A 21,833-nucleotide genomic window follows, 5' to 3' on the forward strand; every position below is an offset into this window, starting at 1 on the left:
TGGTTAACAAGGCTGGCGTACTTGTGCGAAAAGACTTTCTCAGCCCTAACATACATAAAGAATAAATACAGAGCGCAGCTAAACGTGGAGAATAATCTGAGTTGCCGTCTCCAAAATAAAGCCGAGAATGGACTTGCTCTGCTCCATGCATATTGCCCACCTATAGTGAGTTTAAGAAATTAAAGTAATGTTTAGGCTAAAATAAATAACCCTAAAGATTTTGCACATGGCAGCAATAAGGTGTCTGCTGCTCGTTTTGCATACAGACGCACACAGACATCACCTGCGCACTTTTTTATACTTACAGCATGTGCTCACTCAGCCCTGCTGTTTATACAGGGAGTTTCCCTGTATTCTGGTTATATTCTATTTCTTAAATTGCTATAAAATAATATCATGGCTGTAAGGCTGCTGTTCTTTTGCTTTGTATTAATGCCCGTGTTTGCATAGGCCTAATAGTGCGTGTGCGTGGCTGTGCGCAACATTATATACCACATCCAGGGTAGGTGGGGGTCGCCAGTCTCTGGCACCGTTATTTTGGGGGTCGCGGGCTGTAAAGTTTGGGAACCCCTGAGTTAGTCAACCACCAACATTTCCGTCTCGTCTCGTCAACGAAAGTTAAAATAGATTTAGTCATAGTTTTTATTTTCAAAGATCCGTTTTCGTCACGTCTTAGTCTCGTCTTAGTCATGGGAAAAAGGTCGTTAACGAATATTTTTCGTCAACGAAATTAACACTGCTGGCCACTATGAAGACAAAAGACCCCCTGGAGTGTTTACACCATGTGGTTGAGGTCACATGTATGTAGTTAGTTGCATGCAAAGAAAGACTGTGAAGAACATAACATAACTAACATTAACTTTCAAATAACTTATCAAATATCACAACAACACAAATCAAACTTATAAACATCACATGAATAGAATTGAACAGTCTTTGCTTAGTGTAATTATTAAGCCCAGTTGTGTTACCTGTCCATGAAAAGGGGAAAAAAGTTTGATGTGCTGTTTAAAGTCCAGTGAAGTGGTCTTGCTGGTTTGGGGCACCTGTTGTTGTGGTTCTGCTGTGCGATGCTGCTCTTGTGCTGAAGTTCTTCGGCAGGCTCTCGCGTTGCTGCCTTTTGGAAGGTTTCAGCAGTCTGCTCCCGGCAGGCCTGCTTGAAGGTTGGTAGAGCTTGGGCAGGGATGAAGTTTCCCTGGCTGGGTGAGCTGGAGAGCTACACCTCTCCTCCAGGTGAAGTGAGTAGAAAGAGAAGAAGAGAGAGGGAACTGGGCTTATATTGGCCTGGTGATCTTATGGGTCATGGGGCCCAGAGTGACCAATAGTGGTTGAAAGTTGTGTCCAGGGGCAGTTTAACACCTGGGTGTGAGGTTGAAGCACCCTGGGAGACTGAGTTCTGGAGGCTCTCCTTTGTCTCCAGAACAAAGAAATATGTGGTTGCATGCTTTTGCTAAACATGTAGGCCCAACTATAGTTCACAAATACTAGGTCTCAACAATTGTGTGTGTGTGTGTGTGTGTGTGTGTGTGTGTGTGTGTGTGTGTGTGTGTGTGTGTGTGTGTGTGTGTGTGTGTGTGTGTGTGTGTGTGTGTGTGTGTGTGTGTTACTATAATGGCGATTTGTCCTCAAACTTGATTAGAAAAAGCAAAAGAAGAAAAACTAAAATCAAAGAGCCTGAGGGGTAAATCTTACGCAGAGAATAACTCCATTGTCCAGGCAAGCGTCATGTTTTGTGTAGCTTATTTTTTTTATTTTTTGCAAACAAACAAATGGCAATGGCGTCTGCTGTCTCTCTTGCCCTTATAGATAAAACATGAGCCCATCCCGGTGCCTGCCTGCCTATGCCCGCCTAACCATATATACACTGCTCAAAAAAATTAAGGGAACACTTGATCATGACAGTATTACACCAAGTCAGTTACACTTTAGGGATATCAATCTGTCCATTTAGGAAGCACAAGTGATGTGATTCAATTTCACCACTTTAGTGCAAATGAAAGTGACAACAGGTGCAATGGAGTGGCAAAAGCAAGACAACCCCCAAAAAGGCAATGGTTTTGCATATTGTGGCAACAGACAATTGCTCTCTCCTTATCCTTCCTGACTGATTCTTCTCTAGTTACTAGTGTCCTTGTCACTACTGGCATGAGGAGGTACAGTGCCTTGCAAAGGTATTCACCCCCCTTGGACTTTTCTAAATTTTTCTCATGGTATAATCACAGATAAAAAAGTATTATAAAAATCTGAAAAGTGTTGAGTGCATATGTATTCACCCCCTTTACTGTGAAGCCCCAAACAAAGATCTGGTGCGACCAATTGCCTTCACAAGTCACATTTGCAAGTCACATAATTAGTAAATAGGGTCCACCTGTCTGCAATACACCTGTTCTGTGAAGGCCTCCGAGTTTGTTAGAGAGCATTACTGAACAAACAGCATCATGAAGACCAAGGAGCTCACCAGACAGGTCAGGAATACAGTTGTGGAGAAGTATGAAGCAGGGTTAGGTTATAAAGAAATATCCCAAGCTTTGAACATCTCACGGAGCACCATAAAATCCATCATTAGAAAATGGAAAGAATATGGCACAACCGCAAACCTACCAAGACAAGGCTGTGCACCCAAACTGGCAAGCCGGAAAAGGAGAAAATTAATCAGAGGAGCAACCAAGAGGCCCATGGTAACTCTGGAGGAGCTGCAAAGATCCACAGCTGAGGAGGGAGAATCTGTCCACAGGACAACTATTAGTCCTGTACTCCACAAATCTGGCCTTTATGGAAGAGTGGCAAAAAGAAAGCCGTTGTTGAAAGTGAACCCTAAGAAATCCCGTTTGGAGTTTGCCACAAGCCATGTGGGAGACACAGCAAACATGTGGAAGAAGGTGCTCTGGTCAGATGAGACCAAAATTGAACTTTTTGGCCTCAATGCAAAACGCTATGTGTGACGGAAACCCAACACTGCCCATCACCCTGAGCACCCCATCCCAACAGTGAAACATGGTGGTGGTAGCATCATGCTGTGGGGATGCTTCTCTTCAGCAGGTACAGGGAAACTGGTCAGAACTGAGGGAAAGATGGATGGAGCCAAATACAGGGCAATCCTTGAAGAGAATCTGATGCAGTCTGCAAAAGACTTGAGACTGGGGCGGAGGTTCATCTTCCAGCAGGACAATGGCCGTAAACATACAGCCAGAGCTACAATGGAATGGTTTAGATCAAAGCATGTTAATGTCTTAAAATGGCCCAGTCAAAGCCCAGACCTAAATCCAATTGAGAATCTATGGCAAGACTTGAAAATTGCTGTTCACAGACGGTCTCCATCCAATCTGACTGAGCTTCAGCTTTTTTGCCAAGAAGAATGGACAAACATTTCCATCTCTAGATGTGCAAAGCTGGTAGAGACATACCCCAAAAGACTTGCAGCTGTACTTGCAGCGAAAGGGGGTTCTACCAAGTATTGACTCAGGGGGGTGAATACTTATGCATCCAACAGATGTCAACTTTTTTGTTCCCATTATTGTTTGTTTCACAATAAAAGGTATTTTGCACCTTCAAAGTACTATGCATGTTGTGTTGATCAAATGGGGAAAAGTATATTTAAGTCTATTTGAATTCCAGTTTGTAACAGTACAAAATGGGGAAAAGTCCAAGGGGGGTGAATACTTATGCAAGGCACTGTACCTGCAGCAAATCAGTTTGCACAGGTAGTCCAGCTCCTTCATGATGACACACCCATACGTGTGGTTGTAAAAAGGTTTGCTCCCTCTCCCAGCATAGTCTCAAGAGCATGGAGAAGATACCAGGAGAACGGCCATTACACATGGAGAGCTGGAAAGGGCCGTAGAAGGGCATCAACCAAGCAGCAGGAACGGTATCTTCTCCTTTGTGCAAGTAGGAACAGGAGAACTGGCAGAGCCCTACAAAATGACCAGCAGGCTACTGGTGTGCATGTTTATAACCAAACTGTCAGACTCCATGAGAGCGGCATGAGGGTCCAACTTTCATCTACTGGGACCTGTGCTCACAGCCCAGCATCTTGCAGCTCAATTGGCATTCAGACATCAGAATTGGCATGTCCGCCACTGGCACCCTGTTCTCTTCACAGATGAGGGCAGGTTAACACTGAGTACATGTTACAGGCGTGAAAGAGTCTGGAGATGCCATGGTGAACGTTATGCTGCCTGTAACATCATGCAGCATGACCTGTTTGGCAGTGGGTCAGTGATGGTCTGACTGCTGTTAGGTAACGGGATGAAATCCTCAGATCGATTGTGAGACCTTACGCTGGTGCAGTGATCCCTGGGTTACTCCTGGTGCAGGACAATGCATGTGTCATGTGTCCAGAATGTGTAGGCAGTTCCTGGATGACAAGGGCATTGATACCATTAACTAGCCCTCATGTTACCCTTACCTAAATCCAATTGAGCACCTATGGGTCATTATGTATCAGTGTATCCGACGCCACCAAGTACTGCCACAGACTGTCCAGGAGCTCACTGATGCCCTGATCTAGGTCTGGGAGGAAATCCCCCAGGACATCATCCGCCGACTCATCAGGAGCATGCCTGTTATGGAAGTTTTCTGGAAGCTGGTGAAAGGAGAACTCAGGCAACAGCTGTTGTCTTATGCAGAAGATTTTAATATAGACTTGATGCATCAAGGCGACCCGAAGGTGAAACGATGTAAGAACGCCAATAGAGTAACATGAGGAATTGTCGCCCCCAAGTCTGAAGATGTCTCCCACAGCATCCCCATATATCCCCATATACCTCTACTTGCGTCACCCATTCTAACAGGACATCCATAAATGGCTAGAATTGCTGTCACTCTCTATGTTACATGTAGGTGTTCGCATCCTATTGTATATTTAAGTCTAAATATTCATTCCTAAATCGAATTGTGTCCTTACGTCTTGCAACTGGTGAAATACGCAAAAGAGTTGAAGTTGGTGAGAGTTGAAGTTGGTGCCTCTCTGTCTGGCGCCACTATATACACAATATACAGGACTGTCTCAGAAAATTAGAATATTGTGATAAAGTTCTTTATTTTCTGTAATGTAATTAAAAAAACAAAAATGTCATGCATTCTGGATTCATTACAAATCAACTGAAATATTGCAAGCCTTTTATTCTTTTAATATTGCTGATTATGGCTTACAGCTTAAGAAAACTCAAAAATCCTATCTCAAAAAATTAGAATATTTCCTCAGACCAAGTAAAAAAAAGATTTATAACAGCAAAACAAAATCAAACATTTGAAAATGTCCATTAATGCACTCAGTACTTGGTTGGGAATCCTTTTGCACGGATTACTGCATCAATGCGGCGTGGCATGGAGGCAATCAGCCTGTGGCATTGCTTAGGGTTTATGGATGCCCAGGATGCTTCAATAGCGGCCTTTAGCTCATTTGCATTGTTGGGTCTGGTGTCTTTCAGCTTCTTCTTCATAATACCCCACAAATTCTCTATGGGGTTCAGGTCAGGGGAATTGGCAGGCCAATCGAGGACAGTAATGCCATGGTCAGTACACCAGTTACTGGTGGTTTTGGCACTGTGGGCAGGTGCCAGATCATGCTGGAAAATGAAATCCTCATCTCCATAGAGCTTTTCAGCAGACGGAAGCATGTAGTGCTCTAAAATCTCTTGGTACACAGCTGCATTTACTCTGGACTTGATGAAACACAGTGGACCAACACCAGCAGCTGACATGGCTCCCCAAACCATCACTGACTGTGGGAACTTCACACTGGATTTCAAGCAACTTGGATTTTGCTCCTCTCCAGCCTTTCTCCAGACTCTGGCGCCTTGACTTCCAAATGAAATACAACACTTGCTTTCGTCTGAAAAGAGGACTTTGGACCACTCTGCAACTGTCCAGTGCTTCTTTTCCATAGCCCAAGTCAGACGCTTCTTCCGTTGTCTTGAGTTCAGAAGTGGCTTGACCATGGGAATACGGCTATTGTAGCCCATTTCCCGGACACGTCTGTGAACAGTGGCTTTTGATACCTGGACTCCAGCTTCAGTCCACTGTCTTTGAAGCTCCCCCAAATTCTGGAAGCGACCCTTCTTCACAATGCTGTTAAGGCTGCGGTCATCTCTCTTGGTTGTGCAGCGTTTCCTGCCACATTTCCCCCTTCCAACAGACTTTTTGTGGATGTGCTTTGAAACTGCACTCTGTGAACAGCTTGCTCTTTGAGAAATTTCTTTTTGTGTCTTACCCTCCTGATGGAGGGTGTCAATGATGGTCCTCTGGACAGCAGTCAGATCAGCAGTCTTCCCCATACTTGTGATTTAGTTTACTGAACCAAGCTGAGTGTTTTTCAAGGCTCAGGAAACCCTTGCAGGTGTTTCGAGTTAATTAGACGATTCAAGTGATTAGTTGAATACCCTACTAGTATACTTTTTCATGATATTCTAATATTTAGAGATAGGATATTTGAGTTTTCTTAAGCTGTAAGCCATAATCAGCAATATTAAAAGAATAAAAGGCTTGCAATATTTCAGTTGATTTGTAATGAATCCAGAATGCATGACATTTTTGTTTTTTTAATTGCATTACAGAAAATAAAGAACTTTATCACAATATTCTAATTTTCTGAGACAGTCCTGTATAGTGGCATATACAGTAATGGGATGTGGATGGTCAAAAATTCCTCAACAATGCCCAAACATTGTCAGGAGTGCATACTGAGGCCATACGCACTACTGAGTCACATTATGAGTTGCCGTGATGAAAGACACGCAAGTTGGATCAGCCTGCGATTTTAGGTTTTTCACTATGATTTTCGGTGTGGTTTTAAAATCCAGCCCCCAATGGGTTGATAATTTTGGTTTCGATTGACCGTTGTTAGGTCATTTTGTTCTCAACGAATTATACAATGTACATCAGTAAGGATTTTCAACTTGAACAAATTGTTAGTCAAGATCTGTGTGTTATTTAAGTGTTCCCTTCATTTTTTAAAGCAGTGTATAATATCACCTGGTGCTTAGTACCTTCAAAACAAAAGCATAAACTACCAAAACTAACTAAAACAATATCACTATTATTTTTTATTATTATTATTCTAAAGGCATAATCTAACTAGTTATGTGAAACGAAACAAAAAACTAAATGTTTAACTATTAAACACTAAAGAAAACAGTAAATAGCTCAAACAGTTACCCCTACTCCATTTATTTTTCTGATATCTTATTAAGGTTATTATTAGATTTATATATATATTTATAGTCAATTTATTGAGGTCTTAAAAAGGTCTTCAACATTCAATTTGACTTTTAAAATGGTACAAGAACCATGACCAGTCAAATTGTTGTTTTTAGCTACAGCACCTGTTTTCAGAGAAACAGCTTTACAAAACCGGTAGACATAGTTGAGAACAGCTGGTAAACATAGTGGAGCAATTAGAGTGGAGTTCAAAAACAGCTAAAAGGGATGCTCATGTTTTATTTGTATCTGCTGTATATGGAAATAAGCTTCTGTTTGATGTTCAATCTATCAACTTAAAGTTAGACATGTCAGCCTTTGTTTCATATCTCATATCAGGGTGGCTTAGTTGTGCATTGGTTAGCACTGTTGCCTCACGGCAAGAAGCCTCTGGGTTTGAACTTGCCTGCTTGCTGGGGCCTTTTTGTTTAGTTTGGCATGTTTATATGCCTGTGTGGGACCCTAAAGGTTCTCTGTGGTTCCTCCACAGGCCAAAGACACGTAGGTTAATTAGCTAACTAGCCTGACTGACACTTCACCTGCCTAATCCCATTTCACCCCTTGGCCCTACCCCTTAGCCCTTCCCCTTCGCTTTGCGCATTCATGTGTAGGGGTAGGCTGTCCCAATACCTGTTGGGACAAAGGGGTAGGGCCAAGGGGTGGGACTTTAACAGAGACAAAACAGAGATTTTTCCAACCCTCACTTAAAACCTAGGGGTACCCAGAATGCCTTGCGAATCACCGGCAAGCTGGGAGAGAGACCAACAAATGTAGCAATTTCTCTATTAATACGGATTTAAAAATTACGATAATGATTGTAATACCTCAGTTTAATATCGTTTCAATGTATTGTCGTTTTTTTCACAAAACCTTAAAACTAAATATCGCGTTAGCATGCTAGTGATCTTTTTTTTGCATGATAATCCCGTATTTACACATAACTTCATGTTATGTGTAAATACATAACATTGAAGACACGCGATGCTGTTGATTGAATCCGCATATAGCATCAAACAAAGCATCCTGGCAGGATGTGTGCTTTTGAATCATAAGTGAAATAATGCAGAGCATCCAAGCTTTTCAATTTCAAATATAATTGAATATTATAGGTTTGTCACTTTAGTAACTGCAATCAATAGCATTGGTATATTTAAGATCTCAACAATGTTATTACAATGACATCCCCAGCAAAACTGTCTCATCTGTTTATATTGACGACTACTGATGACGTGTCGGGTTTTCGCAACAACTACTGATGATGTAACGGCTTCTTGAAGGGCTGTCCTAATTCGTGGGGGAAGATTTCAAACACTACCCCTTGTGACTCCATTTCAAGGGGCAAGATAACCCCCGAAAACAAGGGGTAGGGGAGGGCCAAGGGGTGAAATGGGATTGGGCCTTACTGGCTATCATTTACAGTGATTCTTTGATTGTTCTTAGTTATGGTGCTGTGTTTTCTGTACAGGGGGCTGGTGTGGAGATTTACCCTGGCAGTGTTTGCAGTCTGATTAGTAATGGCATCCATCACTGTAAAGACGGAATCCTCATAAAGGTGAGAAGAGACTTAAAACTGAATTTAACACTGTTCTCAGTGTTTACAAAAGCTATTTGAAACCATGTTTGATAAGATAGGATAATCCTTTATTGGAACCACATTGGGGAAATTTGCAGTATTATAGCAGCAAGAGTAAAAAAGGCATCAGCAAATAATAAGAAACATAAGAACAAATGAGGCGCTGAAAATGATAAAACCTTTATCACAAACGACATCTAGGTGCTCATATAGGTAATCAAACTTAATTATTATTCATTGCCTCCCAGACAGTGAATGTAAACTTTAACGCTAATACATTTAAATATATAATTGATTATAATGAAATTACTGGCCACTTGAGATCTCTCATGATTTACAATAAAATATTTGTTTTCAAATAGTAGTTTTTAAATTGAATAAATAAATTAACAAAACCTCAAAATGATGATGTGTTTAGTCCTTTAGTACTTGTGCCTGTTAAAGGACATCTGGTGATGATGATAAACAATACAGTCGTGGTGAGTAAAATGGCCACTGAGCCAAAATCTGCTGTTATATTTTCACCAAGATTAGCAGGTATAAGCAGGTTTTTTGAAACACTGGTAAACCTGCTATACAAAAGCCAGTAAGTTTTTTTCTTAAGTGGAAAAGGGGCTTTAAATTCACAGCAGCCTTGTCCTGATGGGTTCTTACGTTCAACACTGTTGTAACATAATCTAGGAGCTGATTTATCAGTTTAGCCAACACTGTGGTTAGATGTGGAAACCTGGCCGCATTTATGAATCACATGTTTAACACACTTAGAAATTAGACTATAGGCAGCACTTAAAAGCAACTAAAGTGGAGTCCTATTCCTTATATCTGAAGAACCAGTGTCATTAATCAATGTGTCATTTAAAATCTAAAATGGTTGTGTGTGCACACAGGATTTTGCTGATGAGCTGGATGTGATGCCAACCATCACCATGGAGAACAATGTAATCCACAACAATGAAGGCTATGGAGTTATTGTCGTGAAGCCCAACACAGGGGTTCAACACAGCATTCCTCGGAACAGAAATGAAGGTAGGCAGTGTTCCGTATACAGTCACAATGTATCGTTAAATAAATGAGACATAAGGAAGCAGAGGGAATGTTAAGTAGTCTGTATTTATGTAAAAGTTTGCCATTTACCCATTCAAATACACATTCGCATTCAGTGCATCTATGTGCTGCACTTTCTCGATCACACATCATTCACACACAGCCTGCACAGCCATCATGCGCAATTTGGGGTTCAGTGTGTAGGAGACTGGGATCGAATCCCCGACCTTCTGGTCAGTGGTTGACTCTATTTCCTGATCCAAAGCCAGCAGGTATGTTCAGAAGAAAAATGAATACAGAATCAGTTTAACTGACGCTTTGTTCCCAGACGACCCTGTAAAAGACTTTGCTGGAGAGACAGCTGAAGATGGACAGCAGGCAGGAGTTTCAGATTCTCTCCTTGTCTCAATATCCTTAGCAAGCCCAACCTCCAGCAGTTCAGCAGCTCAGCCCAAGTCAAAAGAGAACAACAGCACAGATGGTGACATAGCCTCCTTCTCAGGCAGGAGATGGCAATTTAGTCGTCAGCTGAGCAGAAACAAGGAGACTTGCAGTCGAGCGGTCCAGGATCTGATGGACCACCAGATTTTCATCTCCATTCAAGGAAACCAGTTTAGACGTAACGGCATGGGAGACTTTGGTACCTTTTTTTACTGACAAATATGTTTTTTTCATCCATACCAATAATTTAACTTCATATTTTATCTTAATTCCTTTGTAAATTAAGCTGATTCACATTAAGTGGAGATGATATGACGGGGCGAACTGTGATCAGTTGCAAGCTGCCTGTGTATGTTTTCAGCTGCACTTTAACCTTGAAGGTTCACCCAAAAAATGAAAATGTACTCATTATCTACTAACCACGATGCCGATGGAGTGGTGGGTGAAGTGTTTGAGTCCACAAAACACTTGTGGAGTTTCAGGGCTAAACAGCTTTGCAGCCAATTCCAACACAATTGACGAAAATGGTGACCAATTCTTCAAACGTCAAAAAAACAACAGAAAATGCCTCCACACTGCTCCTGTGGTGTCATCCAAGTGTCCGTAACCCCCGCCAATAAAATTTGACTTGAAACAAGGTCCTGTTACAGCATGTTTTTAGCCTAAATGTCCGCTATAATCCTTGCTTGAATGCGGCTCCATTGGAGGATATCAGAGGACATTTAGGCTAAAAACATGGCGGAAATGATGCCGTTTCGAGTCAAATTTAAATGTTGGGACACAGGAACAGTATGGAGGCATTTTATGGGTTTTTTTCCAGTTTTTTCCACGTTTCAAGAATCAGTCACCATTTACTTCAATTGTATTGGAATTGGCTGCAACGTTTTTTACCCCTGAAACTCCAAAAGTGTCATGTGGACTCAAACACTTCACCCACCCCTCCATCGGCATAGTGGTGAGTAGATGAGTAAATTTTCATTTTTGGGTGAACTATCCCTTTATAATTCAGTAACGGTGAGTGGATCTACATTTGAACTTTTATCTTATTTATTCATCTTGCCTCCTGAAGCTAAATGATTTAAATTTTTTAATGAACTATTAGTTTGAAATCCACTAGTTTTGGTAGTGTGATGTCAGATCTAATAAATGTTAAATTGAAGGTGGGTGGCTTGTTGAAAGTTGAGCACCAATGTTGAATTTATGTTGTGATTTCTCACATGGTGCATCTGTTTTGTTTTTTGTGTGTTTTGTTTTTTAAGGTTTATTGATGTGTTTTATGAAATAAAGAAATGATAAAGTCTCAAAGTAGCAGTGTGTAAGATGTCTAAGGTTTTCTAATGCTCTCTTTGCAAAAAAACTGGATATAATCCTCATATCTAAGTTATATTAACTCTGTAGTGAGCCTAAAATAAAAACTTTGCGTTTGTATTTCAATAGAATAAGCCCTATAAATTCGTAATATCTTTTTTTCGGCGGTTGGCAAATAACCATTTGGTGCATTACCGCCACCAGCTGGTCTGGAGTGTAGACACTTAGAGTGAGTGTGCGTTTGTTTACTTAAAGGGGACATAGCATGCCCATTTTACCACAAGTTGATATGGTTCCTTGGGGTCTTAATGAAATGTCTGTAACATACTTTGGTCAAAATACCACAAGGATCATTTAAAACAGCACCCTTTTTACCCTGTCTAAAACAGCCCTCCACAGAGTGACCTGTTTTGAGTGCCTGTTCCTTTAAATGCTAATGAGCCAGCTCCCCCCTCCCTCCTCTCCCCCCATGATTTTAAACGATATAAATTACATATTTTATATGATAGAAATTATCAAATATACATCCCATACTTTGTATTCCCCTTCTGTTGTCCTGGAGTTTAAATTTTCCCAATCACATAATTAAATGTCCCCCTCTGCCCATCCACTACAAGCACACAAGCAGACAGACAGAGAGAGAAAGAGAGGGGTGGGGGGGGGGGCTATGAAGACCATCATTTACCCCCGAACCCCGACATTCAACGGGTACAACAACAAGCGGAGAAAGCAGAATCGCGGGCTGACCTTATATATACAGTCTATGGGGCTGACCAGCGGAGAAATGCACGTCCCGTGTGAACAGCCAGGCGGCTGCGCGCTTGAGAACGCCGCTGCGCTGCCTCGCAGCGGCGCTTCCGCGTCCGGTGTAACCCGGCGTAACGAGTGGGGGGGCTCTGTGTGTTACAGTTGTTGTGCCATAATGCATCAAACGTGATACCATAAAATGGTGTGCCTTTCGGCATTCAATAAATTTGGTTATCAAGATAAAAATATTAAATATTAATATTTTATTATTAATATTAAATAATAACTTTAATTGATTAAATTAATTGATTAATTGATTGGTTACCTCGGGGCACCACCCTTCAAAGGAAGGGAAAAGATAGCCAATTTATTGATTAAGTCTCATAGATAAAGGTTCTAACTGCAAATTTGGAACTCTGATTAACAATTAAATTAATAACTATAACCAAAATTACCATATAGATAGTTAGCTAAGTTGAAGGATAGGGGGTTCTTGACAGTGTAGAGGTTGGCGAAATTCACTTATGCAACATTAATGAAAAAACATTTGTGAAAGAAAAACATTTATTATGAATATAATAAAGTATAAAAACACAAATTACTAACGGTCTAATTGCTAAACAAAGATAGGTATGTGTGTATACATGTGTGTGTGTCTGTGTGAGTCAGCGTGCTTTCAAGATGGTGGCTGGCCAAAGAGATAACACCCTTCCCCCACCTATTGGAATGTTTACGACCTGTAGAGATAATGAGGTGAAGAGTTATGCGTGTGTCTGTGTGTGTGCCAAGTTAGAGGAAGTTACTAGATTGGATGCAACGAAAGACTGTGAAGAGCATAACAGACTAACATTACTTTCTCAATAACTTGTACCCAAAATATCACAACACCACAAATCAAACTTATAAACCTCACACAGAATCGAATAAACAAGTCTTGCTTAGCCTAGTATAATTATTAAGCCCAGATGTGTTACCAGTCCGTGGAAAGGGGAAAACGGAAGTTGCTGTGCAGTTCGCAGTTTTGTGTCGTCTTGCTGGTTTCTGTTGAGTTCAGTTCAGTTGCTGGCTGAAGTTTGCAAGCAGGACATCGAGTCGCTGCTAGGACGTTGGTAGAGCTTGGAGGGCGAGGAGGTTTCCTTGGTGAGATGAGCTGGAAGCTGCACCTTTGTGCTCCTCTCGAACTTGAACATGTTTAGTCCAAAGCTGGAAAAGTCAATTGTCAGTTCATTTGGATTGTAACATCTGGGCATTTGTGTATACTATCTAGTTTGGCTAAGCAAGATTCAAGTTAGACAAATAATTCAGATTACAATGACAGTACAATATGAATAACCTGTGCTCTTCACTAGGTTAGGGAGAAAAAGGAAGAAATAAGACATTGTAAATTGTAAGATAAGATGCAGAGAGAGTGGCACGTACAATGATAAGGTCATTTTTGGAATGTCCAAGAGTTTTGTTCACTCATGGAATCCTACTCAATGTAGTACTCAGTCTGATCTGTTAGACTTAACAATTTTAATCTTCAGCAGGTTTTCCTGCGGAAGGTTGTCATAATTTTTCAAATTCTCAAGATCCAAATGACTATCATTGTTTCTGTAATAATATGCTAATGTCCTAACGTGTGGTATGGACTTCATTATTATGAAATGAAAAGTAGTCGATCCAAACATATTTACAAAGTTGGCAGTGGTATATAAGTTTAATCAGAATTTAGGTTTTGAAGTTTGCTGCTGTTGTTAACAAAACAGTTTTCCTATTAACTGCAAGAAACTTAATACTGACTGTCAGTACAGGAGTTAACTGTGTTGGTTATGGCCGTGAGAAGCGAGCTCTGGATCGCCTGTGTCGTGGCTCAGGGCCGTAACGCTCTGGGGAGCCAGAGTCCAGGAGGACTTCAGAGGCGCTGTCACTGTGTGCTCGGTCATAACCATATTTTAAACTGTACTCAGAGACGCTGTCGTCATCTTCTGAGTAGTGGTAAGTTGTCTGGGCCAGAATTTCAGAGTATGGCTTCCTACAGCTTCTACTGTGGGAATGCCTATCTCTGGGAAGTTGGTGGACATGGCGGATACGCTCAGTGTCCCTACGCTGCCTGTTGTCACCCCCCTTCGTTTTGTTTTGAGGCAGCGGATGAATTTGGCACCGTGCTGTTTGTTTTGACGGACTCGGTTGCACCTACTGTAGCCTTGAAAGTGATAACAGTTTCCCAAGCCACCTGTGTCATCTTCCTGATCTGCTGCATTGAAGGTTTTCCTTGCTGTGTCATCAGTACAACATGTGTGCGTATACATGGATGTAAGTTACGTAAGAACAAGGACTTGAAGGTGGGATTTTCTTCTAGGCCTGGTGCGTTCTTTCCCTGAAAATAAACATGCCTCAAACGTCGAAAATAATCTTTGGGATTTTCGCGACGTGAATGTTTAATTTGGGATGCTGTAACAATGGATGTGATCTCGTCAGCAGTAGAAGAGAATTCCTCGACTAGTGCTTGACGGAGCTCTGTGTAGTTACTTGTGACACTGGAAGGAAGTGACTGAATAAACCTGTGAACAGCTGTAGAGCTGGTTTTTAACACGAGTCTAACCTTCTCTCTTTCTGTTGCATTTGGCACATCACTTAAGCTGAGATCTAGTTCTCTAAAGTAATTATCAATATTGTTATCACAGTTGTCTGGATCAAATTGTTCAATATCTTTAGCTAGAAACTCAAGCAAATCAAAGCGAGGACACTGAGGTCCGGGCACGTGCATCACCTGCTGCAGGTCTCTCTGGTTGAGGGGGAGGTGCTAAAACATCTTGAAATGTTGAAGTCCCCCCTTTGGAGAGTTGTGCACGGAAAAATGTGTCATGCATCCGTGGATGAGAAGAATATGAGGCACAATGTGTTCTTGAGGGTAAACTACATATGTCATCAATGTCAGTGTCAGAGTCAGGGAGATGGGAAGTTAAGAAGCTGTTACCTCTTCCTGTCAGTGGAGGATCAGGAGGTGACTTAATTCCCAAAGACTTCGGGTCGGATGGGATTCTGTCCCATCTTGGGAGTGAAGAGGGAGTTAACCGTACACTATTGGAGGAGTGTGAATCGGAATAACCAGAATCACATTGGTTCAAAAACTGATGTGAGGCCGGGCCTTCTAATCTAAGTTTTAACAATTCCTCCTTGTGTGAAATGAGATCTGACTCTGCTGAGTGCAGGTCTTCTAAATAGTGCAGGGCTTTCTTACTAGCAGTTTGAACCTCCTGGAGGAGAAGAGCATTTTGCGCTCTTAGGGCATTTACCTCCTGTTCCATGGCTGCTTTGCTCTGACAGGCAAGGTTGATTTGCCTGTGGAAATTTAGAATCATGCATCTCAACAATGGACCATTTGATGCTGTTTGTGCATCACACCTGTCATTAAGTAGAGAATCTATTTCTTTATTACACTCACTGAAGTTCAACTTGCTGATGAATTCAGGATAGCCAGGGGTCAGACTCTGTGCTAGGGAAGAAACAAACTGTTCTACACAGGGGTTCTCCATTGTTGGGTCTGAAATTGAAAATTAGATTTACAAGTTTATAAATCAAAAAGCAGTGTGGTTGGCTTTGGTGTTGCACTGGCAGACACCTTGTAGTGTGGATTTGATCGTACACTAGCCTAACCAAAACTATGGTGGGTTAAACAGTTCACCAAACTTTTAATCACTAACTGATATGCAGGGCAGTAACAGTTAGGGGTTCTATAAATTCACAGGGCTGGAAGCACGCTGTGGCTCTTTCTCAGGTTCTCTTATCCAACTTGGGCTGAAATGCTTGGCAGTAACAGCCAGGTACAAGCTCTGTTACATAGGGCCGGTGGCGCGCTATGTCTTCATTCAAAAGCACTTAACAGTTACAGGAAATTTCACAGCTTGACCAGTTAACATTGAATATGTGATATTCAAATGTTAAAAGAAATTCTTAAAATTTCAACAACGAATATTCAACTGGAGTTATTAGCAACGATAGCAATCTTTTAGCGTAACACTATGAGGACCTAAAATGGTAGTTATGAATAATTAATTATTAATAAACATTTAATTTATGAATAAATTAAATTTCACCACAATGCACTTGTTTGTAAATACGGTTGAATTTCTACTCCGGTGGCAGACCAGTGGAATTGAATTCAAACCTTTGGCTTGACTGAAAATTCAAAATTCCACTTATTTCTGGCGTTTGCCGAAATGAAAACAAATTAATATTGCATAATTATGCATTTTTCAACTGTACTCTCCCTCACGCGGGGGCACCATTTATGTTAGCCAAAAATGGAAGAGGAAAAAATTAATGTTACATAATTATGAATTTTTGCCAACTGTACTCTGTCCACCCAGGGACGCCATAAATGTTGGAAAAGAAATTCTTAAAAATAAAAATTACTAATTGCTAATTAAATAACAACAATTAATGTTGCATAATTATGATTTTTTGCCAACTGTACTCTGCCCACCCAGGGACGCCATTAATGTTGTGCCATAATGCATCAAACGTGATACCATAAAATGGTGTGCCTTTCGGCATTCAATAAATTTGGTTATCAAGATAAAAAATATTAAATATTAATATTTTATTATTAATATTAAATAATAACTTTAATTGATTAAAGTTACCTCGGGGCACCACCCTTCAAAGGAAGGGAAAAGATAGCCAATTTATTGATTAAGTCTCATAGATAAAGGTTCTAACTACAAATTTGGAACTCTGATTAACAATTAAATTAATAACTATAACCAAAATTACCATATAGATAGTTAGCTAAGTTGAAGGATAGGGGGTTCTTGACAGTGTAGAGGTTGGCGAAATTCACTTATGCAACATTAATGAAAAAACATTTGTGAAAGAAAAACATTTATTATGAATATAATAAAGTATAAAAACACAAATTACTAACGGTCTAATTGCTAAACAAAGATAGGTATGTGTGTATACATGTGTGTGTGTCTGTGTGAGTCAGCGTGCTTTCAAGATGGTGGCTGGCCAAAGAGATAACACCCGTCCCCCACCTATTGGAATGTTTACGACCTGTAGAGATAATGAGGTGAAGAGTTATGCGTGTGTCTGTGTGTGTGCCAAGTTAGAGGAAGTTACTAGATTGGATGCAACGAAAGACTGTGAAGAGCATAACAGACCAACATTACTTTCTCAATAACTTGTACCCAAAATATCACAACACCACAAATCAAACTTATAAACCTCACACAGAATCGAATAAACAAGTCTTGCTTAGCCTAGTATAATTATTAAGCCCAGATGTGTTACCAGTCCGTGGAAAGGGGAAAACGGAAGTTGCTGTGCAGTTCGCAGTTTTGTGTCGTCTTGCTGGTTTCTGTTGAGTTCAGTTCAGTTGCTGGCTGAAGTTTGCAAGCAGGACATCGAGTCGCTGCTAGGACGTGTAATGGCAGATTTTGCATTTGTGTAATGTTTAATAGAAGAACAGATATGTATTTAGAAGAAGTAGATAACAAATGTGTTTCTGTGACTTACAAGAGTTGCAGAGGAGAAGGAAGTGTTTATGGCCCTCACATGTGTGTCTTAGCAAATGCTTCACTGCAGGGGTTACTTAGTGTGTCTGATAGAGATGGGTGAGGGGAACTCTGCATTGTATACAGGACTGGAGTCTTTTGATGTTGTAGATCTAGATAGGGGATCTCGGAGACAGATTGTCTCACACCAGAAGGGCACACCAGGGGTCTGAGACGGAGATCTGAGACAGGAACTCTGCCCAACCTGGTCAGACATCAAGAGGCTGAAGAATACCTTTTGGCTCCTCGCGGGGAGGGGCTTCTGATTGTATAAGTGAAGTGATTCTCCTGTGCTCTGTGCTCTGTTTTGGTTGAACTTTCCTAGAGACAATGTTATGTGTGTATTATTATACAATAGAGTATGATTATTAAACAGAAACTGCCACCACAATTTTGGCGTTGTCGGCAGGATCACTCGTGTGAGCAGACACTCTGGATCTCAACGCTGAGGAAAGTCTGGGACTCATACCTCAACAAAATGAGGGCCGAATGCTTGAGAGCCAGGAGTGCACTCACTGAGGTGATCCAACGGACCTGGTTTGGAAAACAAGCATTGTCTCTCGGGTAAGTAAAATTAAAATGTTATGATATGATCTATTAGGAAAAGATCCAGGAAAAAGAGATTCACTCATTCATTGTATTGAGGGACAGACGTGTCTGCATGGCAAGGTTTTGGAAATCGGTGTAGGATCCATGAAGCTTCGGTTTCGATCTTTAGGAAAAGGTCAAATATTATAGATAAGATTGGGCTCTGATGTCGGGCTCATGACTAGTAGTTATTATTAATATATAGTAATATTATTATTATTTTGCAATAGAGGTGTAGCTGGGACGGAAGGACCAAGGCCAGGTCCGGATCGTCTCAGTACAGCAATCTGTTAAAAATCTGATAATTCCAGTACATTTTATACCTGCATGCGAGGTGCTAAAGAGAAGTGTGAATATGAGATTTCTCTAAGGCATTATATCAGGCAGAGTATTTAAAATGTATTAAGGAATCAAAAACGTAGGAACAATAATGGAGAAATTTGCCAAGTGATCAGGAATTACAAGAGGTAATTACAATAGACAACATTATATCGGAGATGGGTTTTATTGTTCCTTACAAAAGCATTTTTTGAAGGTTGGTTGAAGGTTAAAAGCATTTTGGTGTTGGTTGAAGGTTTAAGGTTACTAACACTAAAACACTAATAAACTAAAACTTAACACATTTTTGTTGATGGATATGTGTGACTGTGAAAGAAGAAACATGTAGAATTTGATGAAACTAAACTGAGTATTTAAGCTGAGGATTTCAGCTGAGAAAGCAGAGGAGAAAAGAAAAAGAGAGGAATCTGAGAATCCTCGAAACTGGAGAAAAAGGTGAGTATATGTTTAAATATATTTGGGGTATAATTGCGTTTTAAAAAGCTAATAGTAAAAGGAAAAATAAACAACCTCATAATAAATCTTAAAATAAATTTTTAAGAGATAGAAACGATTTGGTTAAAAAATTAAATTAAGAGACTTTTAAGTTCTTTTCCCATATAAGCAGAACTTTATTTTCCAAATTTCGTATTCTGCTGAACAAACCAGAGTTTAAATTTATAAAATAAGAGTCGGGTTCACAATTGCTGAGACAACCTATTTGAGAAAATAGGTTTTAAAATAGAGAGGATGACTGTCTTTTCTGAGCATGGGAAGTTTGAGTTTAAATTATCTTTGGTAATTCAAAACTAAACTGCGTGTGAAAAGAGAGAAATACAAAGAATAAGAACGAAGTAGAGAGGACAAAGGAAAAGGAAAAATGAAAGGGATATTTGTGCTGGATTGAAGAGTGTATGGATGTTGTTTAACTGAAGTGAATATGCAGGAACTGAAATAATCTCCAGTCTCAGTGTTTCCGACTAGATTCTGATCTGGACTCAGCTCCACCAAGAGGTGGGCAAGAGAATGCCCTGGGAAGCAGCGCACACAGTGCGATTTGATTAGCGGTGAGCTGGGGACAGTGAAGGAATTCATCTGGTGAGGACACTGAGATGGAGAGAGAGAGTTTCAAGCACGTCACTATAGTAAGAACACGGTTACACACACACCATGTGAATTAATGTTAGACATAGAACAGATGATTAAGATTGCTATTGACCATTGTGAGCTTGATCAGAAGATCAGTAGAGAGAGGCCTATTGTGCCTTATGCTAAATATTTTCACAATGATGTGTATAAACTAATGCCCGAACACACAAATCACAGTGAGTGGTAGAAACATCACATATATTTGTAGATTCAGGAACCGGAATCAGTTAATAGATGTGAAGAGTGTGATATTACTCCTGTCGTGTTCTTTTTTCCTTAGGTAGAGATGGTAGAGTCGGTCTGGTTCAAAAAAGTATTTATTTAGAAGCAATGAACAGCTACTACATAGCTATGGGCACTCAACGTACAACCCGCAAGCCGCCTAATACCGCCAGGGAAGTCAAGAGTCGCCCCGAGCGGACGGTGGGTGCAATATTTATAATAATAGGTAGAACTTCAGCAGGAGGGGGAGTCACGTGGCTAGTGCACAGGCTGGTCCCAGCCTCAAGGCACTGGAATTCGCCAATGATGAGGAGCCGCTCCCAGTTTCGTCCCTCCTTTGACAGTAGCTGGGACAAATCTTCACATTCTGACAGTGTTTGGTTTGGTGTTTTAAAACAAGCCTTGAATCGGCTGACAGCTTGTGAGCTTTCAGTATGGCATGCGCATTTTCTAGACAAAACAACGCCTTTCCTATCTGTCCTTCAGACCCTAGTGGCCGCTGCTTGAATTCTTTCTAAGGGTATGTCACAGTTTTTTAAGAAAACAGTGCATTCATCTATGTGTGATTTTTGAAATAAAGCTAATGGAGTTTATGCTGTAATATAGTAAGTTAGGTATGAGAACAAGTTAAAGTACAGTGTATTGTCTGCCACAGATGTACAGTCTTCTCAAACAGGCATTATCAGACAGGTGCAAGACTGAACTGCGATGTGACGCACACACACACACAACAATCAACTTCAAGATTAAAACCAGCCAGCAACGGCTACTATCAGTCACTATGTGAAGGCCACACATTTTCCCACCTATTCAGATTCAGCCCAAACTGCCCCTGCCCCCACCCCTGTCTAACATACTGCACTTGTTTAGTTCAGTTTCATTGCCATCTTCACAGACACATATTCAAAGAAGAACATAGATTTTAGTCTTAACAAATCCCTCCTTTCACACCATTTCATGGTGTGAACAACTTACTGGGGATCATCCACGAACTCCCCAACCTCCATCACATCCAATGCAAACTCATCACTATCATCACCACCCAACAAAGCAACTGATAGGGTGGGGGAGGGGGCATGGTTTCCTTGGTCAGAGCCGTGGTGATGAGTCGGCTGAGCAAGGTCCTAAAGCAAGGGATGCAGCAGCAGCCACAGGTGACTAGGATAGCTGAAAAGATAGCTAGGGAGAGGAGGCAGGATGCAATTCGCCCTTTCCATTTGCCGAATGCAGTGTTCATCCAGCTATGTAGGGGGTTGTTAATTCCAGAGTCTGCGGCCATGTCCTGTGCCATGGTGCGTAAGGCGGAGAGGGCCCTGGTCACCGAGCCATCAGGGGCGGTATTGTTGGGATAAATGTACAACAAGAACTCCCTATCATAGTGCACACCCCACCCTTTTCTGCCAGTAGGAGGTCTAGGGCCATTCGGTTCTGTGTGACCATAAGGGACGTAGGGGCGAGCTGTTCGGATAGGCCTGTTATGGCGTCTCGAGTAAGGTTGGTGAGGCGTTGGAAATTGAAATGGACGTAGTTAATGCGATCCACGTTTTTGTTGGGAGTTACCCATATCCAGATAGACACAAATCCCGCTGCAACTTGATCCACTAATTTATATTGGTCTGGAACACCCCGAGGAAACCCTATGGTGTCTATGTATGTGGGTGAGTCCCTCTTTAAGTCAAAATGCGTTGTTCTTCGTCGACGGG

At 41.1% G+C, this 21,833-nt stretch overlaps 1 protein-coding gene across 1 annotated transcript in view; it reads left to right on the forward strand.

Annotated features, from left to right (window-relative positions):
- The window catches only part of shcbp1 (SHC SH2-domain binding protein 1), a 44,137-nt gene extending 33,465 nt beyond the window's left edge, over nucleotides 1–10,672 (forward strand). Inside the window, exons 11-13 of the mRNA XM_034581536.1 lie at nucleotides 8,666–8,752; nucleotides 9,661–9,799; nucleotides 10,146–10,672. Coding sequence (XP_034437427.1) covers nucleotides 8,666–8,752; nucleotides 9,661–9,799; nucleotides 10,146–10,474 — 555 coding nt within the window. The 3' untranslated portion in view covers nucleotides 10,475–10,672. The remainder of the gene's footprint in view (nucleotides 1–8,665; nucleotides 8,753–9,660; nucleotides 9,800–10,145) is intronic.
- The last annotated feature ends 11,161 nt before the right edge of the window (nucleotides 10,673–21,833 follow it).

Source organism: Hippoglossus hippoglossus, chromosome 3, assembly GCF_009819705.1.
Source record: "Hippoglossus hippoglossus isolate fHipHip1 chromosome 3, fHipHip1.pri, whole genome shotgun sequence".
Taxonomy (NCBI): domain Eukaryota; kingdom Metazoa; phylum Chordata; class Actinopteri; order Pleuronectiformes; family Pleuronectidae; genus Hippoglossus; species Hippoglossus hippoglossus.